The sequence below is a fragment of the Canis lupus genome, chromosome 35, assembly GCF_048164855.1.
Source record: "Canis lupus baileyi chromosome 35, mCanLup2.hap1, whole genome shotgun sequence".
NCBI lineage: Eukaryota > Metazoa > Chordata > Mammalia > Carnivora > Canidae > Canis > Canis lupus.
This window is the reverse complement of record NC_132872.1, coordinates 6249204-6274009: the sequence shown is the minus strand read 5'-3', so window position 1 is coordinate 6274009 and position 24806 is coordinate 6249204. Positions and strand designations below refer to the sequence as shown.

Here is a 24806-nt window from a genome sequence, read left to right as displayed (position 1 = left end):
CCTAAACAGGATTCAGAAGGAGCATTGTTTGAGGAATACTGTTTTAGAGTTTAGCTGTTTCTTTTTCTTTTCTTTTTTTTCAGAATTATACATATAGAAATAAACTGGATTGGATTTTATTTATATTATGAAGACTCTTCTAAACCATTTTAATTACTGGCTGTTACAAAATGATTTGTCATTCTGAAACATGCTCATATTTTTAATATCCAGGTACCCAGGTATTGTTCCATTTTATAAAAACCTGTATCTGTCTCTATTTTTAGATGACTTCAAACCTGCTTCTATTGACACTTCCTGTGAAGGAGAGCTTGAAGTCGGCAAAGGTGAACAGGTGACAATAACTCTCCCAAATATAGAAGTGAGTATTTCTATATATTTAGACTGAAAGTATTCTTTTGCAGGATTTTTACTAAATTTAAATAAAAATAATTGCACAATTCATATAGTGATAAAGTAATTAACAAATACACCAAAGCAAAAACACCTATTTTAAGCTATTTTAGGTAAAACAATCTGAAAATACTTTAAAAAAATACTTTGATCTATTTCATAAGTTTCGAGAACTATCATTTCAAATGATTTGAAACACTTGGAGGTCTAAACATTTACTTATTATGAGCCAGATTTTGTACTCTAAACTGGGAATAATAGCATATCCCTGGCCTTCTAGTCCCAATCTGGTATAGCAGAAAGACACACAAATGTCTAATGCTATACATTAGAGCATGTACAAAATTCTTTGCAAGCACATAAGTAGAATCAAATACTCTGCCTGGTGGAATCTTGAAAGGCTTCACAGGCAGATGCTATTTGAGCTAAGCCTTGAAGAACAAGTAGAATTTCATTAGGCAGAAAGAGAGTAGACTATTCCAGTCAGAAAGAATAGTATGTGAATGCCTCTAGACAATAGAGAAAGAAGAAAAGTTTGTGGAATAAATGAATTAATGTAGTAAATAAATAACAGAATTATGAAAAATAATTGATAGGAGTAGAGGCTGGAAAGGTAGATTGGGATCAGACTATGAAAAATATTTTATGTTCTAATGGACAATTTAGACTTTATCCCATAGGTATTAAAGTACCATTAGAGGTTTTTAAGCAGAATAGTAACATGATTAGATTTGTGCTTTTAGAGTGATTTTAGCAATAGTTTGGGGGAATGGGTTAGAAAAGAAAGAGGCTAGGTCAGGAGGCTTTAACCAAAGTTTTGTCTATTTAAAAGATTTCCAAATGTTTCCAAGTGACACTGTCAAATACTATTTACATAAATAGACAAATTATTTGCTGCTTTAGTTTTCTCAGTCTTTGAGTTAGATATTTCTTAGCATTCAACTTGTTTCTTTTTTTTTCTTTTACACTGACTTGATCTATTCTCAGAGAGCACAAGTATGGTAACTTTGTATTTTAACATATAGAGAAAGCACTGGGCTGAGATTTTTTTGTTTAATTTTTTAAAGGAAATGGTTTTGTGCCAGTTCATCTACATTCCCTTATATGTATTTATGAGATGATTTGTGATTAGAGGTAGAGCAAGGAAATGCTCTATCCTCTAGTCTTCTATCTTTTCTTATTTTTATCAGTCAACACTTTTATTGAGACCCCTCTATTATATCAGACTGTATCATTTATGGCCTCTGGAAGTTTTCCTAAGGTTGGTTAAATTTGTGGGGGAGACTTCTTCACATTTGCTCCCTTATAAACTGAAGGAAATGAAAAACCAATTCAGTGTAAGACATATGGATGAATAAACCTTTGTATTACTCTGTTATGGAAAAACTGGCATTTCTAAAACAGTTTAGAAATTTAGTTCCCTGGCAGCCCGGGTGGCTCAGCGGTTTAGCGCCACCTTCAGCCCAGGGCGTGATCCTGGAGACCCAGGATCGAGTCCCATGTCGGGCTCCCTGCATGGAACCTGCTTCTCCCTTTGCCTGTGTCTCTGCGTCTCTGCCTCTCTCTCTCTCTCTCTCTCTCATGAACAAATAAATAAAACCTTTAAAAAAAAAAAGAAATTTAGTTCCCATAAATCTAAGCCTTTTTTGCTTTATGAACCTCTTTAAAGAAAAACCTAAGCCATCCTCTGACTTCTAAAAGTTATTAAAAAGCCCTCAGTTGATAACAGGTACCCCTAGCCTGGTGTCAAGTCATAGGATTATTGATCAGTGATGATTGGTTTGCAAAAAAAACTTTAGCTAAGTTCTTCTTTCCCATGTAGAATATTCTTTTCTTAAATTACAATCCTTCCAACCTCATTCCTTGCACTGCTTTTCTATTACAAGCAGGGGGGAATTCTTACATTTATTAATTAACCTTTCTTAATTGCATATATCCTTTAAGCAAGGGTTACCATCTACCTTGTATATGATTATGATCTCAATTGAAATATCTCTTTAGAGTGGGGCCTGGGTGGCTCAGTTGTTTAAGCATCTGTCTTCAGCTCAGGTTATGATCCCAGGGTCCTGGGATCAAGCCCCATGCTGGGCTTTCCGCTCAGTGGGGAGCCTGCTTTTTTCTCTCCCTCTGCCTGCCACTCCACCTGCTTGCGCTCTCGCTCTCTCTCTTTCTCTCTCTAATAAATAAATAAAATCTTTTTATTAAAAAAAAGAAATACCTCTTTAGGGAATGACAGTTCTAGAAGGAAGTTTTCAAGCCTTCAAATTGTAAATTTCTGAAACAGCAAAAAAAGTAATTTGGGAAGAAGTAGTACCCCTGCACCCCATTCCACCAGAGATATACAAAAAGAATATGTCTCAATATTTGTGTGTGTATATATTATGCATGAGAAAGAGAAACAGATGGACTATATATACATATGCCTTCTGTGTGATAACTCCTGTGCCATGTGGTTATTGACTAAACATAGTCATTGTCCTGAAAAATATTACCATTTAATGAGGAAGACAGGAAATAAATGATGAAAATATAGAAATGTAAGGATTGTCACAGAGTATCCTGTGTACACAGGATATTATGGAAATGCAGAAGAGAACTCAGTTAACAGAAAAAGAAGAGATGCCAAGGTATGCTGTCTTGAAGAAGAGTTGAAATTCGGTAAAGAAAAGAGGGAAGACATTTTAGAGAAAAGAAAAAGACATGGGCTAAGACAAGGCAACAAGAGTCTGTTACATTTGAAGAACTACATATAAACCACTGTCACTAGACCAGAAGGAGTCCACTAGGGACATTGTGGGAGATGGAAAGGTATTTAGGAATCAGATAAAAAAGGGCTTAATCTGTAATGCAAAAGAATTTAAACTTTATCCTATAACTCTTTTAGATAGTTGAAAGAAAATAGTTAAAATTACCACCTGTAGAAAGCCAATATTTTTTTTTCTGCTGGCCATACAGTCCTAGAACAATTGTGAATAAGAATAGAAATTACATTCTCATATACACTTTGTGGATTTTCTTCCCATAGTTAAAGAACTTCTTTAAACAAGTAAGAGGTTTACATTTCTTCAGAGTTCTTAATTTTGTGGAAATGTAATGATTGTTAGTTTAAAGTGTTTAGATTCTGTTTTCTTTATGAACTTGCTTTTCATTATCTGAGTAAAAATGGCTAGAAACTAGAAGCCATCCTATAAAGTGGAACTTTTATTATACTATACATTTAAGATAGTATAAATGTATAGTATAATAGTTCTATATTATAGAAGGAACGGCAGTTCCTTCATAGGGTAGATTTTTCTAATTTTCATTCCTCTAGATTTTCTTTGGTAGTATCAAATAGAAGAAACTAATGAAAATGAAAGCTGATAATCTGGTTAATATTGGGCATTTACAAATCTCTCTTCCTTACAAATAATTCTCTATGGGGACGCCTGGGTGGCTTAGTGGTTGAGCATCTGCCTTTGGCTCAGGGCATGGTCCCAGAGTCCCAGAATTGAGTTCCACATTGGGCTGCCCTCGAGAAGCCTGCTTCTCCCTCTGCCTATGTCACTGCCTCTCTCTCTGTGTCTCTCATGAATAAATACATAAAATCTTTAAAAAAAAAAAAAACAATTTTCTATGGTTGACTACTATAAAATTTCAAAATGTTAAATTTTGAAGGGAAAAAAACTGAATTAACTGTTATGATTTGTCATTGGTGCTGTCCAATGGTGCTGACAAGTTTGGCATTCTTTAGTGCTGATCCTATCTTGAGGATATTTTTGTGAGCCTCAATGAAATAGTCCGCTCCTTCCATCTACACTTCCTATTATGTAGCAAATGTATCTCTAATGGTTGCTTATGACCCCAAATGCTGGACTTATGAAAGTTCTGTATGTCAGATGCACTACTATGTTACTCTAAACCAAACTGTTGGGCAACATCCCTCCCAAGATGAACTTGGTTTGGTTCCATCCACCGAGTATTTAGCTCAAATGAGAGAATAGCCCACCACACTCGGACCTCAGTCTATTTTAGGACTGGTTCTATTTTAACATCCTATTACAGTTATATTTTTTAATGAATTGTATCTTTTTATTATATATATCTTTTAATCCTGTTCTTGTGATTTTAAACTTAAGTACTTTCTTGTCTGATATTAATATTGCCACCCTGGCTTTCTTTTGATTTGCATGTTCATGGAATTTCCGTGTCTCTTTTATTTAGCTGACACTTTGTTTTCAGTATATCTTTTGTTAAGAGAATATTCTGTTTCACTTTTTTAAGTTTATTTTTTAGAGAAAAAGAGAGAGCACTTGAGCAGAGATAAGAGCAGAAGGAGAGGGAGAGAGAGAATCCCAAGCAGACTCTGCACTGAGCATAGGGCCTAATGTGGGGCTCAGTCTTACAACCCTGAGATCATGACTCTGAGATCATGACCTGAGACAAAATCAAGAGTCTGGCACTGAACCGACTGAGCCACCCAGGTACCCCTATTTTATTTTATTTTTAAACCCAGTTCAACACTTTCTGTTTTTATTAGGAGAACTTAACTTTATCTCCATTTAGTTAAAAGCTAATGTACTAGATTTTTATATCTATCACCTTATAGTATGTTTATTAGTTATTTTAATTTTTCTCTCATTTGTTTTATTAGTTTCATTAAGTATCTCTTCTTTTTTCCCCCTCTATTTGGGAGTATGGTTGTAATTTTCCCTTCCATTACTGGTTAATTTCCTTTCCTGGTATTCATAATCAGGCATGATCAGATTTTTCCTGTCAGAAAATGGGGGACAAAACTGGAAGGAGGGTAGAGAGAAGGATTAATAGTAACCTAGGTGAGATGATGACTGGGTTCTAAAGTTGTGTAATAGCAGTAAATATAGAGATAATTGGTAGTATTCAGTAGTTTGGGTTTTCTTGAAGGTTGAATGAGTTTAATATTACACACACAAAATACTTGGAACAGTGTTTAGCACTCTGTAGAAGTTCACATATGTTTTTACAAGGTGGTCTTTTTATATTTATTTATTTATTTATTTATTTATTTATTTATTTATTTATTTATTTTAAAGACTTTATTTACTTACTCATGAGAGACACAGAAAGAGAGGCAGAGGGAGAAGCAGGCTCCATGCAGGGAGCCCGATGTGGGACTTGATACCAGGTCTCCAGGATCATGCCCTGGGCCGAAGGCGGCGCTAAACCACTGAGCCACTGGGGCTGCCCAAGGTGGTCTTTTTAAAAGGTAATTCTAAGTAATTCTAAGTGCACCTGGGTGGCTCAGTTGGTTAAGCATCAGACTCTTGATTTCAGCTCAGGTCACAATCTCAAGGTCCTGAGATCCAGCCACACACCAGCCTACACACTAAGCATGAAGCCTGCTTAGGATTTGCTCTCTTCCTCTCCTTCTGCCCTACCCCCTACTTGCATGTGTTCTCCCATGCTATGTATGAATGAATGAATGGTCATTCTTCAGCTTAGAGGCCTCCAAATGCTTCTCATGACTCTCAAAAAAATCTCAAACCCTCCCCATGGCCAGGAAGACCCTTCAGGATCTAGCACTCATCCATCCACCCAAGCTCTCCCACACCCTTTGCCCCTCACTTCATCTTTCTGGCCTCAGATCCTTTGCACTTGCTATGCCCTTTCCCTAGAGCCCTCTTCCCCCAGTTCTCACAGTGGCTAAGTCCTTATCTTTCAGGCTGCCTCTGATTTAAATTTCATTTGCTCACAAAATAGTTATTTAGAGGCAAAGATAGTTTATATGCTTAGGAGTTTCCTGGCACTTTAATACTTTAATACCCCTTTCTTGAGGTGTGGAACAAGGGAATGGGCAGTAATTCAAGTTTAAAAAAGGAATGGTGCTCAATTTAATAAGGAAAAGAACTTTACTTTTTAAAAACTTGAACAAGTTGTGGAAGGCAGTTATAGAGAAGGCAGTTATTTAACTTGTTACTTAGGATCAAAATGTTCATACTGTTCATATTCAGCATCCATTTAGTATCTGTGAAGGGTTTGTACTTTAGGTGCTAGGAGCAATAAAAGAAATTATGTTCCAGTCCTTTATTTTTCAGGAACTCAAAGTACAATAAGTATTATATTTTTAAGATCTATTCTAAGTAGGAATACAAATATCTTTAAAAGGAATGTTGCACATATCTCTTATCAACTGTAATTTGAGTCCTTGGATTATTATTCAGAGGTATCTTACTCATCTGCTCCTCTATTCCTTTTATTTCCTATTAATGGATAGTTATCTCTAAAGGCTTGATAAGAGTTAGATTCTGTGTGTGTGTGTGTGTGTGTGTGTGTGCGCGTGCGCTCGCTTAGGCAAGAATACTTGATAGGTGATGCTGCTTTTATATCACATCATGAAGCATATAATATCTGATTGTCCCACTTTTAATGATGCTAAAATTAATCAGTGGGTTTAATATAACAGGTGATCTGCATAGGGAAGCACCACTTTAAGAAAATACCAGATTTTAAAAACTTATGAAGGAAGAAGAGGGTGGGTAGGCAATACGATTCAGGGCTTTTGTTCCCTTATCCATAAAATGTATTGGTTGCATTAAAATTGAATCCCAATTGCCTGTTGTAGGCCCAATGTAACAAATCTTTAATGACTCAGGGCAAGTGCTTCCTCTTCCCTTTCCTCAAAAATAGCAGGTTTGAGACCTCAGCCTTGCTTTATCTCTATCTTTTTTACTATGAATCCTTGTTGTTAGAGTAATAAACTTAGGTAGTTAGGTGACATGAGGTATAACATAAATTGAGAAACACAGAAGATCCCAAAGGCCCTCCCAACTAAATTTATGTGATAAATTTCAAGTAATTATAATTAACTTTTTAAACAGGGGTCAACTCCACCAGTAACTGTTTTCAAGGGTTCAAAGAAACCTTACTTAAAGGAATGCATTTTAATTATTAACCATGACACTGGAGAATGTCGGCTAGAAAAACTCAGCAGCAACATCACTGTAAAAAAAACAAGGTATGTCATTAATTAAATTATTTTATCAACATATAAATTGCAAAGGAAATGTCAGTGAAAAGAATTATTGTACTAAGTCACATTATTTTATAAGGATTGTTTCTGCGTGGCACAAAAATGTTTTAATCTTTTTCCAAGTTTAAATTTGGTAGAGACCCTTAGTCAAAAGCTTTTACCACCTCTTCCTATGATATATAAAAGCCTTTTTGTTTCTGAATATTTTCTATACGTATAGGTATACCTTTTATTTTATTGTAGATGCTGCCATAGAATTAAACTGAGCCATTATAAACTCTCCAAAATCATTCCATCTTCATTAGTGAAAATTTATTTAGCACCTAGAATATGTAAGGCACTAGGAAAATGAAAGTTTCCTATACAAATACAAATACTAACCCTGCATTTTAATTGGATTAACAGATCATTCCATTTAAAAAGTAAGAATATATCCATCTGAAATTCTTATTTGCAGATAGGTGGTACATTATCGTGTAATATAAAGGAAGTACACTAAAAGCCATAAAAATGGCATAGACAAAAGTTGTTCTAGGACCTAAAGGAAGGGGAAAGGTATCATTGATTGGAGGTTTTAGGGAGTCCTTACTGATGCCTCGAGGTTAAGAATTTGAAGGGATACATGTACTCTGATGTTTATAGCAGCATTATCAACAGATAGCCAAAATATGGAAAGAGCCCAAAAACCCACTGAGCTGATGAATGGTCAATGGTGGTCAAGATCGATCGATCGATCTATCTATCTATCTATCTATCTATCTATCTATCTCTATATCTATATTACCCAGCCATAAAAAAGAATGAAATCTTGCCACTTGCAATAACACGGATGGAGCTAGAGAGTGTTATGCTAAGTGAATTAAGTCAGAGAAAGACAAATATCATATGATTTCACTCATATGTGGAATTTAAGAAACAAAACAAACAATCATGGGAAAAAGAAGAAAACCAAGTTTCAGACTCTTAACTATAGAGGACAAACTGATGGGGGGAGGTGAGGGAGGGATGGGTTAAATGGGTGATGGGGATTTAGGAGAGCACTTGTAATGAGCACTGGGTGTAGTATGTATGTGATAAATCACTAAATTCTATACTTGGAAACTAGTATTACACTGTTCATCTATTAGAATTTAAATAAAAACTTTAAAGGAAAAGAAAAAAAGATTTGGGTTTTTTTTTCTACCAAATATACTTGGTGATAAGAATTACCATGGGTGCTTGTTAAATATGAGTTCCCAGATCTAACTTCAGATCAAAGAAGGACCCTGGGAAGCTCTATTTTTATTATCCCCTCCCTGTGCTAGTAATTTCTATTAGTAGGAAAGTTTGGAAAATATCACAGAGAAGATGAAGTTGTAGGCAAGGTTTGAATGCAGGAATATATTTGACTTATTTGAAGCCAGTGAGTAAGACCTCTTTGAATAGAGCAGAGATTTCTGTGCCCATGAAAAGAAGATTGACACACTTATAAACAATCTACCAAACAAGTTGAGTAAAATGAAACAATGAAACAATGTGGGAAACAAAAAAATGCATAAACCATGATTTTTGAAAGTAGGATTGAAAATAACAATGAGGTTCTAAATACTCTTCGAAGGTAAAAATGACAGGATTTGGTAACTGGAAATGGAAGAGACAGAAGTCAAGCATAACTACATTTTATACTCTTAAAAGTATTCAAAAGAAAGTATGTGAATCTCCTTTAGTAACATGTCTTAAAGTTAGGAATGAAAAATGAAAATGAATGCCTGGGTGGCTCAGTCATTTAAGCATCCGCCTTCCACTTTGGTCATGATCCTGGGGTCCCAGGATTGAGCCCATATCGGGGCTCCCTGCTCAGCGGGGAGCCTACTTCTCCCTTTCCCCCTGCCCTTCATCACTGTGCTTTCTCTTGCTATCTCTCTCTCTCAAATAAATAAATAAAATCTTTAAGAAAAAAAAAGAAAAATGTGAAAGTGATTTGACTTTAACAGAAATGATAATTTTAGAATTTAGGGAATATGTTATATTTGTTATATACGTATGTATCATTTCAGTTTATTTAATAATTTGTGTGTCTCATCTCTTCAGTTTTGAGCAGTAGTTTTGTTTTTGTTACATTTGTATCCCTTATTGGATCTGTGTATATGTCATGTATATAATAGGATTCAATAAGTATTTGTTTTTGTTTTTGTTTTTAAGTATTTGTTAAATACATATTTGTTGAGCAGCCCGGGTGGCTCAGCAGTTTAGCACCGCCTTCAGCCCAGGGTGTGATCCTGGAGACCCAGGATCAAGTTCCACATCGGGCTCCCTGTGTGGAGTCTGCTTTTTTCCTCTGCTTGTGTCTCTGCCTCTCTCTCTCCCCTCTCTGTGTTTCTCATGAATAAATAAATAAAATCCTTTTTAAAAAAACATATTTGTTAAATAATGAGCTAAATTAATGTCTTAATTTTTGGATTTCATTTTAAGGATCTCTAGGGAAACAAGTGGTCAATTTTAGTAACTTTGTAAGTTGCAGTTGTTAAATTTCAATCACCCCTGTTTTGACCTTTTATATTCTTAATTGCAGATTTGAAGGAAGTAGTAAAATTCAGTATCGCATAGAGCAACACCAGCAACAAATGCGGAATTCAGCTAGGACTCCAAATCTTATGAAACATTCTCCATCTGAAGACAAACTGTCCCCAGCATCTCCAATGGATGATATTGAAAGAGGTAAAATCTAAGTGTGTATAATACTCGTTGTAAGACATTACTAAGAAATGTTAGGTGAAATTTTTCATTTTAATTAACAACGGGTCTAACTTTGACACTTTTTGACATCAAAAGTGTCCTCACTTCAATAGTGAAGTGAGGAGATGTAATAAGATACAGTAAGTTCTTCTGAATTACTGCTCACTTCTCAGCAGGAAGGTGTTTCTAGGGAGATACAGTCACTTTGAAAGTAAGGAAACTTAAATCTCCATTTTTTTCTAGGTTCAAGTTGGATGTTCAAGTTGGTATAGCAGTTGTGGGAGGAGTAGAACTCTGGTCACCTGGTCACAGTGTATTTGCTTCTGTACTCTTCCTTCATAATTTGCGTGTAGTTCTCCAATTGTATACACACACACACACACACACCGTATCATCTTTATCCATTTATCGATTGATGGACATTTGGACTGATTCCATGATTTGGCAGTTGCTGATAATGCTATAAACATCGGGATGCATGTGCCCCTTCAAATCAGTATTTTTGTTCCTTTGGGTAAATACCTAGTAATGCAATTGCTGGATCTAGGGTAGCTCTATTTTTAACTTCTTGAGGAACCTCCATACTGTTTTCCAGAGTGGCTGCACCAGTTTGCATTCCCACCAACAGTGTAAGAGAGTTCCCCTTTCTCCACATCCTTACCAATAACTGTTGTTTCCTGTGGTGTTAATTTTAGCCATTCTGACAGGTATTGAGGTCTCACTGTAGTTTTGATTTGTATTTCCCTGATGATGAATGATGTTGAATATCTTTTCATGGGTCTGTTAGCCATCTGCATGTCTTCTTTAGAAAAATGTCTATTCATGTCTTCTGCCTGATATTTAATTGGATTATTTGTTTTGGGGGTGTTGAGTTTAATAAGTTCTTTATATATTTTGGATACTAACCCTTTATCAGATATGTTATTTGCAACTATCTTCTCTGATTCCACAGGTTGCCTTTCAGTTTTATTGTTTCCTTTGCTGTGCAGAAGCTTTTTATTTTGACGAAGTCCTAATAGTTTATTTTTGCTTTTGTTTCCCTTCCCTTAGGAGACATATCTAGTAAGAAGTTGCTATAGCCAATGTCAAAGAGGTTACTGCCTGTGTTCTCCTCTCAGATTTTAACGGTTTCATGTCTCATGCTTAGGTCTTTAATCTACTTAACATTTATTTTTGTGTATGGTGTAAGAAAGTGGTCCAGTTTCATTTTTCTGCATGTTGCTGTCCAATTTTTCCAACACTGTTGAAGAGACTGTCTTTTTTCCCACTGGATACTATTTCATGCTTTGTCGACGTTATGAGTTCATTTCTGGGTTTTCTATTCTGTTCTATTGATCTATGTGTCTATTTTTGTGCCAGTAATACGGTGTCTAAATTTGCTAAAAGAGCAGATCTTATGTATTCCCATCGCACACACACACACACACACACATACACATACATAAATGGAAACTATGAGATGATGTTAATTAACATGATTGTCATGGGATGCCTGGGTGGCTCAGCGGTTGAGCGTCTGCCTTTGGCTTAGGGTGTGATCCTGGGGTCCTGGGATCTAGTCCCACACTGGGCTCCCTGTGTGGAGTCTGCTGGTCCCTCTGCCAATGTCTCTGCCTCTCTCTGTGTCTCTCATGAATAAATAAATAAAATCTAAAGAAAAACATGATTATCACAATAATTTCACAATGTATATCAGAGCATTAAGTTGTACATTTTGGATTTGTTTCTTCCTGCGAAAAATAAAAAAATATTTAATAATTATAAAATGTCTAAAATTTTCTCCCAAAAGTCAGTTGGTCTGAGTGTTTCTCTTCAGTTAAAGCTAGGACACACAGAGTGAGAACCCTAAGAGCAGTCAGTTACCTGCGGGGTAGGGCCTGTCAGGAGAGCTTCAGAAGCTGGGGCAGGGAGCTACTCCTGAGATGAACTTCAGGCTTGGCACACGATTCTCTGTCTCTTTCATCCAGTAGATGGCGTATAGGACTAGCTGTTCCAGTAGTCGTTGCCTGAAGTCCTGCTTATACAGGCTGAGGTTGGCCAGCAGGAGCAAGGTCAGGCTGCTGTGGCCACTGTTGGTCATGTCGCATTCCCCCAGCCAGGGCACTCCCAGTATGGTGCCAGGCTAGTACAGGCCCTGGCGGAGTCCCTGGACTCTAGAATCCCCCAGCTTGTTGTTGCTCATCTGCAGCTCAAGAGATCCTGTTTTGGATCAACATGGTACCAGAGTGGTGATAGCAGATGGCCATAAGCTGCAGGACTTTACCCATGGGTACTGCAGCTGGCAGCCAGTCTCCCAAAGACTCACATAGCAGCCAGGCACTCTCGCCCCCCAGGACATTGCCCCACTAGGCTCTCCTTGGCCCTAAGGATGCAGCAAAGGTCTCTGCAACTTCTAGCTGTGATGTTACAGTCTCAGAACCACAGGTTCCTGTGTCAGGAGCTGGGGTATAGCAGTTTGGGGCACAGCTTGTCACCCAGGCCCAGCACCTGCCGTGAAACATTGGAGGTCACAATACCACACAGGTCCTTATCGTGGGCCCATGTGAGGCAGCAGTTCTCCAGCTTGACCATCTCCACTGGCAGGCAGAGTCTGCCGGGCCCTGGTATCGCACTCAGACACCAGCCTGGCAGATGTCGCTGTTGTTCAGCATGAGTTCCTTGAATGCTGCTTGGCCTTTGAACACCACAGCTAAGGGCTCACAACTGGCAGCTGTCAGGTTGCAGTACTCCAGCTGAAGTAGCAGCAGGAGTCCAGGAGATCTTTGCAGAACAGCTACAAGCCAGCACCTACCAGCAGATTGTCACTCGCTGAGATGCAGTTCATGCAGGATGGGCACTTAGTGCAGCATAAAGGGCAGGGCCCCACAGCCAGCCTTCATCAGACAGCAGTTCTGGAGATTGAGCTTCTGTATCTCGCAGGTGGGGCTCTGCAGGCCCTGGAGCACCAGGTACATACTGGCATCACCCTGCTCTTTGGTGCAAAGGCTGAACTCTGTCAGGGAAGGGTTGGCCCAGAGAGCAGAGCTGCTATCCTTGCAGCATACTTCTATGAGGCCTCCATTGTCCAGCCTGACCACTTTGAACTGCTAAATCAGAGATGGGACCTCTCTTCATCCAGGGTCACTCAACTGCTCACATTGAATGTCCAGATTCTTGGTTCAAGAGGAAGTATATTCTCAGGTTGAGCCACTTATACTGGGGCCAGGAGCCTGTTGGTACACTGTAAATATAAACACTTATGTCAATTGCAGGTCAAAAAAGCCGGGGGGAAAAAAAAAAGAAATTCATCTGTACATATTGCATTGCCTTTTATGAATTGGGAGAGTAAGAGGAATTGGAGGATGGTTTCTACATAAATAGATTTTAATTTTTACAGTTTCAATTTTTTACATTCTTTATTTTATTTGAAATATATAAATATTTAAGTATAATGATATAATAAATGTAGTATTTAGATTTAGGCACTGCCTATGTCTTTTAATGGTAGGGGAGCTTCTTTTTTCTTAAAGATTTTATTTATTTATTTGAGAGAGAGAGAGGGTGTGGGTACACACAAGTTAGAGGGAAAGGGGCAGAGAGAAAGGAAGAAGCAGGCTCCCCACTGAGCAGGGAGTCCCATGTGGGGCTCAACCCCAGGACCCCTGGGATCATGAACTGAGCCAAAGGCAGACGCTTAACTGACTGAGCCACCCACAGGTGCCCCGTAAGAAGCTCTTTAAATAAAATGATTTAAATGCTCTAAATGTATGTTTAATCTTATTCATTCCTCAACAGTTAGAAGCTAACACATTCCAATTTTATTTATTATTTATATTTGATATTATTTAACCTATCAGTTAATTTCTGATTTATTTTCAGAACTGAAGGCAGAAGCTAGCCTAATGGACCAGATGAGTAGTTGTGATAGTTCATCGGATTCCAGAAGTTCATCATCTTCAAGCAGTGAGGATAGTTCCAGTGACTCAGATAATGAGGAATGCAGATCCTCTCCTTCTGATCCAGGGAATTATGTCTCGGGACATCCTGCCCTGTCTGCCATGCCACAGTGTAGGTTTCCTTATATGGATGACAGCCAGAATAGATCTCATGACCACAGTGGCCTTCTGATGAATACTTTAAGTAAGTATATAAAAACATGAGTAATTATGGGATCCCTGGGTGGCGCAGCAGTTTGGCGCCTGCCTTTGGCCCAGGGCGCGATCCTGGAGACCCGGGATCGAATCCCACGTCAGGCTCCCGGTGCATGGAGCCTGCTTCTCCCTCTGCCTATGTCTCTGCCTCTCTTTCTCTCTCTCTCTCTCTGTGTGACTATCATAAATAAATAAAAATTAAAAAAAAAAAACATGAGTAATTAGAAAAGTAAGAACTCACAGTGGCATCGTAGCAATTATGATCTAAAATTTGGATAAAGAGAAAAACTCTTATTCATTTGATACTATGATTAATCATTACCTTTTTGTTGAATTACTCCTTTTCTTTTGACTCTGTGACATAATGTCTTACTGGTTTTTCTTCTATCTCTCTAGATACTTTCCTCTCTATCCTTTGGCAGTTTAGAATATTCTACTCAGTCATTAGAGGTGGAGTTCATCAAGCCTTAATTCTAGGTCTTTTTTTCTTTTTACTCCACATTCTTTCCCTAGAGAATCTCCTCCATATTTCTGCTGTAATTAATACTTACGTATAGATAGCTTATAAATCTGCATCTCCAACCCAGACCTCTGAGCTCTGGAAACAGGTAGGTCCAACATCATCTTTTAATAAAGGCATCCCAAGTTCACTTTGCCCAAAACCAACTTATAATCATTAGCTCACTGTTTCCTCTTAGAGAAAGGTAGGACTCATCTAATGATGCAATCTAGAAGCCTAATGGTATACAAAGATTTATTTCATCTTCATTTTTACAGTGTAGTCAATCCTTCATCAAGTTCTGTTTATTTTACCTCCTTAATATTTCTCAAATTCATCTACTTCTCTGCATCTCCACTACTATCACTTTAGTTCAACTTGCTATTATTTCTTGCTTTTAACTCTGCAGTGGTTTCTAACTGGTTTACCACTTACCTACTCAAACCCATTTTTGATCCTTTATGTACATTGCAGCCATATTGATCTTTTCATAACTAAAATATAATTTTATATGTATGTGTATATATATATATGTGTGTGTGTATATGTATGTGTATATATGTATATACATATATACACATACCATGTCATCTTTATCCACTCATCAGTTGATAGGCATTTGGGCTCCTCACATGTTTTGGCTATCGTACGTAGTTCTGTTATAAAATTGGGGTGCATGTGCCTCTTTGAATAACTATTTTTGTATCCTTTGGATAAATAACTAGTAATGCAATTGCTGGGTTGTACGTAGTTCTAATTTTAACTTTTTGAGGAACCGCCATATAGTTTTTCCAGAGTGTCTGCATCAGTTTGCATTGCCACCAACACTGTAAGACAGTTCCCCTTTCTCCACATCCTTGCCAACATCTACTGTTTCCTGAGTTGCAAATTTTAGCTATTCTAACAGGTGTAAGGTGGTTTTGATTTGTATTTCCCTGATGATGAATGATGTTGAGCATTTTTTCATGTGTCTGTTAGTCATTTTTATGTCTTCCTAAGAGAAGTATCTATTCTGTCTTCTGCCCATTTCTTTTTTTTTTTAAGATTTTATTTATTCATGAGAGACACAGAGAGAGAGACAGAGAGAGAGACAGAGAGGCAGAGACACAGGCAGAGGGAGAAGCAGGCTTCATGCAGGGAACCTGATGCGGGACTCGATCCCGGGACTCCAGGTTCATGCCCTGGGCCGAAGGCAGGTGCTAAACCACTGAGCCATCCAGGGATCCCCTTCTGCCCATTTCTTAACTGGACTTTTAAATTTTGGGGTTATTAAGTTTTATAAGTTCTTTATAGATTTTGGATACTAACCCTTTATTATGTCATTTCCAAATATCTTTTCCCATTTCATAGGCTTTTAGTTTTGTTATTTCCTTTGCTGTGTAAAAGCTTTTTTTTTTTATTGATGAAGTCCCAATAGTTCATTTTTGCTTGTGTTTTCCTTACCTCTGGAAATTTCTTTGGTCAAAGAAATTGATGCCTGTGTTCTTCTCTAGGATTTTGATGGATTCCTGTCTCACATTTAGGTCTTTAATCCATTTAGAATCTATTTTTGTGTATGGTGTTAGAAAGTGGTCCAGTTTCATTCTTCTGCATGTGGCTGTCCAATTTTCCCAGCACCATTTGAGAGACAGTCTTTTTTCCATTGGATATTCATTCCTGCTTTGTTGAAGATTAGTTGACTATATAGTTATGAGTTCATTTCTGTGTTTTCTGCTCTGTTCCATTGATCTGTATGTCTGTTTTTGTGGAAATACCATGCTGTCTTGATTATTACAGCTTTGTAATAGAGCTTGAAGTCCAGAATTGTGATGCCTCCCACTTTGCTCTTCTTTTTTTTTCTTCTTTTTTTTTTAATTTAAATTTTGTTAGGGGCACCTGGGTGACTCAGATGGTCAAGTTTCTGCCTTTGGCTCAGGTCACAATCTCCAGTCCTGGGATCGAGCCCCACATTAGGCTCCCAGCTCAGCAGAGTCTGCTTCTTCCTCTCCCTCTCCCCCTGCTTGTGCTCTTTCTGTGTGTCTCTCTCTCAACTGAGTTTTTTAAAAATCTTTTTAAAAAATTAAATAAATAAATGTTGTCAGTTAACATGTAGTGAAATATTGGTTTCAGGAATAGAATTAAGTGATTCATCACTCACATGCAACACTCAGTACTCATCACAAGTGCCCTCTTTAATACCCACCACCCATTTAGCCTATCCCCCACCAGCTCCCTCCATCAACCCTATTTGTTCTCTGTCATTAAGAGTCACTTATGGCTTGTTTAAAGACAAATGTTGGGCAGCCCAGATGGCTCAGTGGTTTAGCGCCACCTTCAGCCCAGGGCCTGATCCTGGAGACCCCGGATTGAGTCCCACATCAGGCTCCTGCATGGAGCCTGCTTCTCCCTCTGCCTGTGTCTCTGCCTCTATCTCTCCCTCTCTGTGTCTCAAATAAATAAATGAATAAATAAATAAATAAATAAATAAATAAATAATTAATTAATTAAAATAAAAAAGAAATGTCATATGATACCACTTACGTGGAATTTAAGAAAGAAAACATAAACATATGGAAAGGGAGAAAATAAAAGAAGAGAGGGAAACAAGCTCTTCTTTTTCAACATTACTTTGGCTATTCAGAGTCTTTTCTGGTTCCATACAGATTTTAGAATTGTTTGTTCTAGCTCTGTGAAAAATGCTGGTGTCATTTTGATAGGTATTACATTGAATGTATAGATTCCTTTGGGAACTATAGGCATTTTAACAATATTTGTTCTTCCAATCCATGAGTGTGGGATGTTTTCCCATTTCTTTGTGTCTTCCTCAATTTCTTTCATAAGTGTTCTGTAGTTTTCAGACTACAGATCTTTTACCTTTTTTGGTTAGGTTTTTTGGTTACCTTACCTGCTCCAAGGGTCCCCTTTAATATTTCTTGCAGAGCTGGTTTAGTGTTCACAAACTCCTTTAGTTTTGCTTGTCTTGGAAACTCTTTATTTTTCCTTCTATTCTGTATAATAGCCTTGCTAGATAAAGTATTCTCAGCTGCATATTTGCATAAGATACCTAGGTATCTTACGGTTTTGGGTACAATTGTAAATGAGATCAATTCCTTGATTTCTCTTTCTGCTACTTCATTATTGGTGTATAGAAATGCAACAGACTTCTTTCTATGTGTTGATTTTATATCCTGCAACTTTGCTGAATTCCTATATCAGTTCTAGCAGTTTTTTGTTGGGGTCTTTTGGGTTTTCTACATAGAGTATCATGTTGTATGCAAAGAGTGAAAGTTTGACTTCTTCCTTGCCAGTTTGTATGCCTTTTATTTCTTTTTGTTCTCTGAATGCTGAGGCTAGGACTTCTAAAACAGTGTTGAACAACAGTGGTGAGAGTGGCCATTCCCGTCTTGTTCCTGACCTTAGGGGGAAAGCTCTGTTTTGCTTCATAGAGCATGATATTATTTTTTTTTTAAGATTTTTTTTTATTTATGTATTCATCAGAGAGAGAGAGAGAGGCAGAGACATAGGCAGAGGAAGAAGGAGGCTCCATGCAGGGACCCTGACATGGGACTCGATCTCGGGTCTCCAGGATCACACCTGGGCTGAAGGCAGCACTAAACTGCTGAGCCGCCCGGGCTGCCCACAGAGCATGATATTAGCTGTGTGTGAGTCTTTCATATATGGCATTTATGATGTTGAGGTATGTTCCTTCTATCTTCTAGGATGTTCCTTAACCTCCATTTGTGGTCTTCCCAAATGTTTTCTTACGGTTGACTTCAAGCTTCATAGCATTCATAGCATTGTGGTCTGAAACTATGAATGGTATGATCCCAGTCTTTTGGTGCTGGTTGAGGCCTGATTTGTGACCCACTATGTGGTCTATTCTGGAGAAAGTTCCATATGTACTCAAAAATAATGGGTATTCTGCTGCTCTAGGATGAAATGCTCTGAATATATCTTTTAAGTCCATCTGGTCCATTGTGTCATTAAAAGCCTTTGTTCCTTATATAATCTGTCCATTGCTTTGAGTGAGATGTTAAAGTTCCCTACTTTTATTATATTATTATCAATGAGTTTCTTTAAGTTTATTATTAATTGGTTTATATTTTTGGCTGCTCCTAAGTTAGGGGCATAAATATTTACAATTGTTAGATAGACCCTTTTATTATGATATAGTGCCCTTCTTCACCTACAGTCTTTGGTTTAAAATCTAATTTGGCTAGATTGGCTAGATGGCTACTCCAGCTTTCTTTTGATGTCCATTAGCATGATAAATCGTTTTCTATTCTCTTAGTTTCAATCTGGAAGTGTCTTTAGGTATAAAACGAGTCTCTTGTAAGCAGCATATATCAATGGGTCTTTTTTTTAAATCCATTCTCCTGAACTTGTGTCTTTTGATTGGAGCATTTAGTCCATTTACATTCAAAGTAATTATTGAAAGATATGAATTTAGTGCCATTGTATTACCTATAAAGTCACTGTTCCTGTAGATTGTTTCTGTTCTTTTCTAGTCTTTGTTGCTCTTGGTCTCTCCTGCTCCAAGGGTCCCCTTTAATATTTCTTGCAGAGCTGGTTTAGTGTTCACAAACTCCTTTAGTTTTGCTTGTCTTGGAAACTCTTTATTTTTCCTTCTATTCTGAATAATAGCCTTGCTAGATAAAGTATTCTCAGCTGCACATTTGTCCCATTTAGCACACTGAGTATATCAGGTCTGTCCTTTGTGGCCTGCCTGGTCTTTGTGGACAGGTCTGCCACCATTCTTATGTATAAGAATAAGGTCTCAAATACCTTGTAGGATAAGAACTTTCTCTCTCTCTTTTTTAAGATTTTATTTATTCATGAGCGACACAGAAAGAGAGGCAGAGACACAGGCAGAGAGAGGAGGCAGGCTCCATGCAAGGAGCCCAACATGGGACTCAATCCTGGGAATCCAAGATCTCACCCTGAGCCAAAGGCAGATGCTCAACCACTGAGCCACCCAGGCATCCCAGGACTTTCTTGAGGTGCTTTCAGAATTATGTTTTTATCTTTGTATTTTATAAGTTTCACTAGATAGGTTGTGGTGTTAACTTGTTTTTTTTTTTTTTTTTTTGAGGGAATTCTCTGTGTCTCCTGGACCAAAATGCCTGTTTCCTTCCTCAGATTAGTTCTCAGCTATAATCTGTTTAAATAAACCTTTTGCCCTTTTTTCCTGCTCTTCTTCTGGGATTCCTATGATATAGATATTATTTGGATTTATGGAATTGCTGAGTTCCCTAAGTCTACCTTCATGATCTAATAGTTTTATTTTCTTCTTCTTTTTCAGCTTCATTATTTTCCTTAGTTTTATTTTTTATATCATCTAGTCATTCCTCTGTTTCTTCCATCCTTGTTGTAATTACATATAGCCTGTTTTGTATCTCAGTTATAACATTTTTAACTTCAGCTTGATTTGTCTTAGGTCCTTTTATCTGTGCAGCAGGGTCTCTCTGGCGTCTTCTATGCATTTTTCAAGTCCAGCTAGTAATCTTATAACTCTTGATTTAAATTCTTGTTCAGATACATTGCTTAAATCTGCCTTGAGCAAGTCCCAGGCTGTGTGTGATACCTTCCTGACCTTTCTTTTGGGGAGAATTCTTCCATCTTGTCATTTTGGCTAAATTTCTGTCTTTTGCATGTTATAAAAGTTTGTTATGTTTTTCTGCACCTGCGAGTAATGCTGTATTAAAAAGGAGTCATAGACTGTCCAGGGCCTGGTACTTCAGGAAGTGTTTCTGGTATATGCTGTGTGCTCTCTGCTGTTGTGTTTTGGCTGCTCTTTCGTACTGGTCAGCCCTCTGCAGAGTTCCTTCTTGTTTGCAGTAGGGAGTGTTTGGAGCTTTAACCGGGTGTGCTTTGTTTGTTAAAATAAGCCTGGGGAAAAAAAAAAAAAGAAAGAGAAAAAACTTAAAAAGAATCCCTTATTCAAAAACAAAGAAAAGGAAAAGGAACAAAAAAAACCCCAAAGAGACAACCAAGAAACTATAAGCCTGATTCCAAAGGAAAAGAAAGGAGAGGGAAGAACAAGAAAAGTGAAAAAGAAAGCTGATCCAAAAAAAAAAGAGAGAGAGAGAGAGAAAAGAAATGAAATAAAACTAACAAAAAAGCCTGATTCCAAAGGGGAAAAGAAAAAAGAAGAAAAAAACTACAGCCTGGTCCTATTAATACCAGAACTGAAGATGATGCTTTGAAGCACTGTCTAATCAGTAGACTTGATGCATGTAGGGTGCTGGCTGTGCTGGTCTTCAGCGGGAGAGGCCTACTCTACTGGCTCATAATCAGTCCTGCTCCAGTACATAGGCACTTGCTAGGCACAGGGAACCAGGGTTTGGTGTAAGTGGCTCCTACCTCTACTGGCTCTGCCCACTTTTTTATCTGATTGTTTGGTTTTTGGTAATAAGTCATATAAATTCTTTATATATTTTAGATATTAACCCCTTATTGAATATACCATTTGCAAATATCTTCTCCCATTCAGTAGATTGTCTTTTTGTTTTGTTGATGGGTCCTTCATCGTGCAAAATCTTTTTATTTTGTTGTAGTCCCAATAGTTTATTTTTGCTTTTGGTTTGCTTGTCTTAAGAGACATATCTAGAAAAATGTTGCAATGACTGATGTCAAAGAAATTGCTTCTATGCTCTCTTCTAGGATTTGTATGGTTTTAGGCCTCACATTTAGGTCTTAATCCATCTTAAGTTTATTTTTGTGCATGATGTTAGACAGTGGGCCAGTTTCATTCTTTTGCATATATTCGTCCAATTTTCCCAGCACCATTTATTATACATTCTTACCTCCTTTGTCATATATATAAACATGGGTTTATTTCTGAGCCATCTACTATATTCCATTGATATATATGTCTATTTTTGAACCACTACCATACTGTTTTGATTACTACAGCTTCGTAGTATAGCTTGAAATCTTTAATGACTCAATTTAGAATTAAGCAAGGTAACATACCACTCATAATATTAACAATTTTTCTTTTTATTTAATTTGTTGAATTAAGAATTAGAAAAGCATCAGTATCACTAATATGTTTTCCAAAACAATTAAATAAAGAAAACCTTTGTAAAGTTCTGGGAAAATAAAGTCTTCTTTCAGTTTACATGATAGTTCCATCCTTGTAAGTTTCAGTGAATTTTAAATCTATGCAAAAGAGTAGTTTACAAACAGGCCTTCTAAGTAAATGAATATACCACTGGACTTTCAAAAGTTTTGCAGAACATAGTAGAGTTCTTTATTGTGCAAGACTGGTCCCTGCATTGTAATACATTTACCTTTCCTAAATTCCCCTTCTACTAACTGCCACTAGTAATCTGCAAATTATTTGGACAAGTAACATTTCACATAAATTTCTGTAACATCTCTGCGGGAACACTATTTTTCTCACTGAGAACCTTTGGTTTAAGAGTCTGAGTGCATTTGCTATGGGTTAACTCTTTATTCCATTTTGATTGGAAATGTTTCCTTTAGTAGCATGTCATGGTCACAGGCTAACCTGATAAATTAAAAATCAACCAAACATGTCAACAGCATGGTAATACCATGCATATAACCTGTACAGCATGAAGTCTGTTAACAAAAGTGGAACTTAGGACATTCGGGTTTGACCTAAGAAACTCAGATTATGGGTATCATACCAAGTTGAACATTCTTATGGCATTGAACAGTTGTGTAATAAATAGAAACTTAATCCTTGAAAAGTATAAAATGGTCATGGGAACCAGATACACAAAAGAAGCTTTAGCAGATTTCTTTATCAAATAATGTAATAGTTCTGGAGTTCATCCAGTGGCCTGAGCTCTCTTACAACAATTTATTTATGGCCAGAAACTACTCCTCTTAAATTGGGAATTAGCTTCAAATTATGCCACTTTTTGTTGATTTTGGAGTAGTTCAAAAATACAAGAATGTTTTTAACCATTCTAATTTACTATTCAAATGATATTATCCAATCCCATATCTTCAAATAAACCCCTGCAGCTGGTGACTCCCAAATCTTTATTTCTAGGAGTAACCTCTACTTTGAGCTCCAGACTTATATATCCAATTGCCTATAATATATTTACTTGAATATTTACTGTGTGTCTCAAATGTGTCATGCTGAAAATTGAACTTGTGATTTTTCTCACACAATCTTGTTCCACTGGTATTTCTTATATCAGTAAATGATACCACCATCCAGTTATTTAGATCAGAAATGCTAGGGGTCTTTCTTCACTTTTCTTTCTCTCATACCCTAAATTCAGTACTTTTGATAATCCTGGAAGTTCTATCATTATATTATAATCCCAACTGCTTAGCACTACTTCTCCGAGCCACGTGAGGAAAAGCCAGTATTATTTCTTATGTGAGAAGCTGGAATACAATTATAGTATATCACAGAGTGTGTATATATATATATATATTCACTGTAAAACATTTCAAATCAGTTGCTTGCGTAAGCAAGTATATATAGTATATTCACTGTAGAGTATATTATAGTTTATTCACTATAAAACATTTCAAGTCAGTTACTTGCTTAAAATTTTCTGATGAATTCCCATTACATTTCAAACAAAATCCAAAGTTTTTATGATAACCTAGAAATCATGGTCTTCTGGATATCTTTCTGACCTCATTTCTTATCATCTCTTCCTCATTCATTCCACTCAAGCCTCAGGGCCTTCCTACAGTCAGAGAACACAGCAAGCATGCTTCTGCCTTGGGGCATTTGTATTTGCTGTTCCCTGAGCCTGGACAGTACCTGCCTTCCATCCACATTTTCATAACTTTCTACATTTGGATCTCTGTTCAAATGTCATCCTTCAAGGAAGCCTTCCCAACTATCCTATCTAGAATAGCACCTTTTATCACTCTTCCCATACCCATCTTCATTTTTTCATAGTATTTATCCCCGTTTGGCATCATATTATATATTTGTTTATTTACTATCTATCTCCCTCCACTGGAATGTAAGTTCCATTTCTGTAAGCACATCAATGAATTACAAAAAGAACCAATGATGAGTTACTCTTAACATATATTATTTAATATTTTGACTGAATTTTAAGTATGAATTAGTTTTAAATAGGTTTTTTTTTATTATTCTTCAAAATGATTTAGGCTGATCTTCTAAACCACATTTTACTCATCACCTGATATAATTTAATCAGTAGGAGTAACAAAGAAAGGTGGTGTTGGTGTGTGAAAAAAGACTGACATAGTTGCCAGATGATACTAAAACTATGCTGAAGATTGATGATGTATGTTTTTATGAGGAGTATTAATTTTTGGAATTATTAATGATATGACTAAATTATAGGACAAGCAATCTAATTATTTTGTCATTACAAAATGCTGGTTCAAACGGAATCACTGTTGGTATTATATTTTGCATGATATTTATGTTATCCAAAAATAAGTATGGTAAATATGAAAATATTAAATAATTGCTACAGTTCTATTTTTTTATTTTAGGAAATGATTTGCAGCTGAGTGAATCAGGAAGTGACAGTGATGATTGAAGAAACATCCAGCTATAAATATAAAATTTGTAAGATGTGATAATTTACTTTATATTAAGACTAGAGATTCCTAAGACTGAAGAAAATGTATCTTAACTTTTGATGATTAAATAAGTTAAATGTGATTCAGAATTTTCAGTTGATATTATATTTTTGACCTTTTTTAAGTGTAGCATTTTCATGTGCTTTCCATTTATTAGGTTTTACAGATGAGAAAACAGAGGTTAGGTAACTTGCCCACATATTGTTAACAAGTGTCAGATCAGGTGTTCTAAAGAGTTCAAGTTCACAGTGTTTTACCACACTACTGCTTTCCGATTGTGAAATGTCAAAATAATTGATTTATAATAAATGTCCGTGGTTTTAATTACATCTCTGAGCCTTTTATATCTGATAGTCCTTAAATTTTGGTTAAGAATACTTTAATTCTTGACAAAATTAAGCTATAAGTTAAGGTAAAAGTAAAGCTACATAATTGTTTTATTTTATTGTTTTTTAAGATTTTATTTCTTCATGACAGACACAGAGAGAGAGGCAGAGACACCGGCAGAGGGAGAAGCAGGCTCCATGCAGGGAGC

At 36.8% G+C, this 24806-nt stretch overlaps 1 protein-coding gene across 2 annotated transcripts in view; it reads left to right on the top strand.

Moving 5' to 3' along the window:
• EAF2 (ELL associated factor 2) overlaps positions 1-24600 on the top strand; it is a 33532-nt gene extending 8932 nt beyond the window's left edge. Inside the window, exons 2-6 of one of the 2 annotated variants that reach the window (XM_072811592.1) lie at positions 267-361; positions 7230-7366; positions 9933-10078; positions 13955-14215; positions 24182-24600. In XM_072811592.1, coding sequence (XP_072667693.1) covers positions 267-361; positions 7230-7366; positions 9933-10078; positions 13955-14215; positions 24182-24228 — 686 coding nt within the window. In that variant the 3' untranslated portion in view covers positions 24229-24600. The remainder of the gene's footprint in view (positions 1-266; positions 362-7229; positions 7367-9932; positions 10079-13954; positions 14216-24181) is intronic. The other variant, XM_072811593.1, reaches the window with a different exon arrangement.
• The last annotated feature ends 206 nt before the right edge of the window (positions 24601-24806 follow it).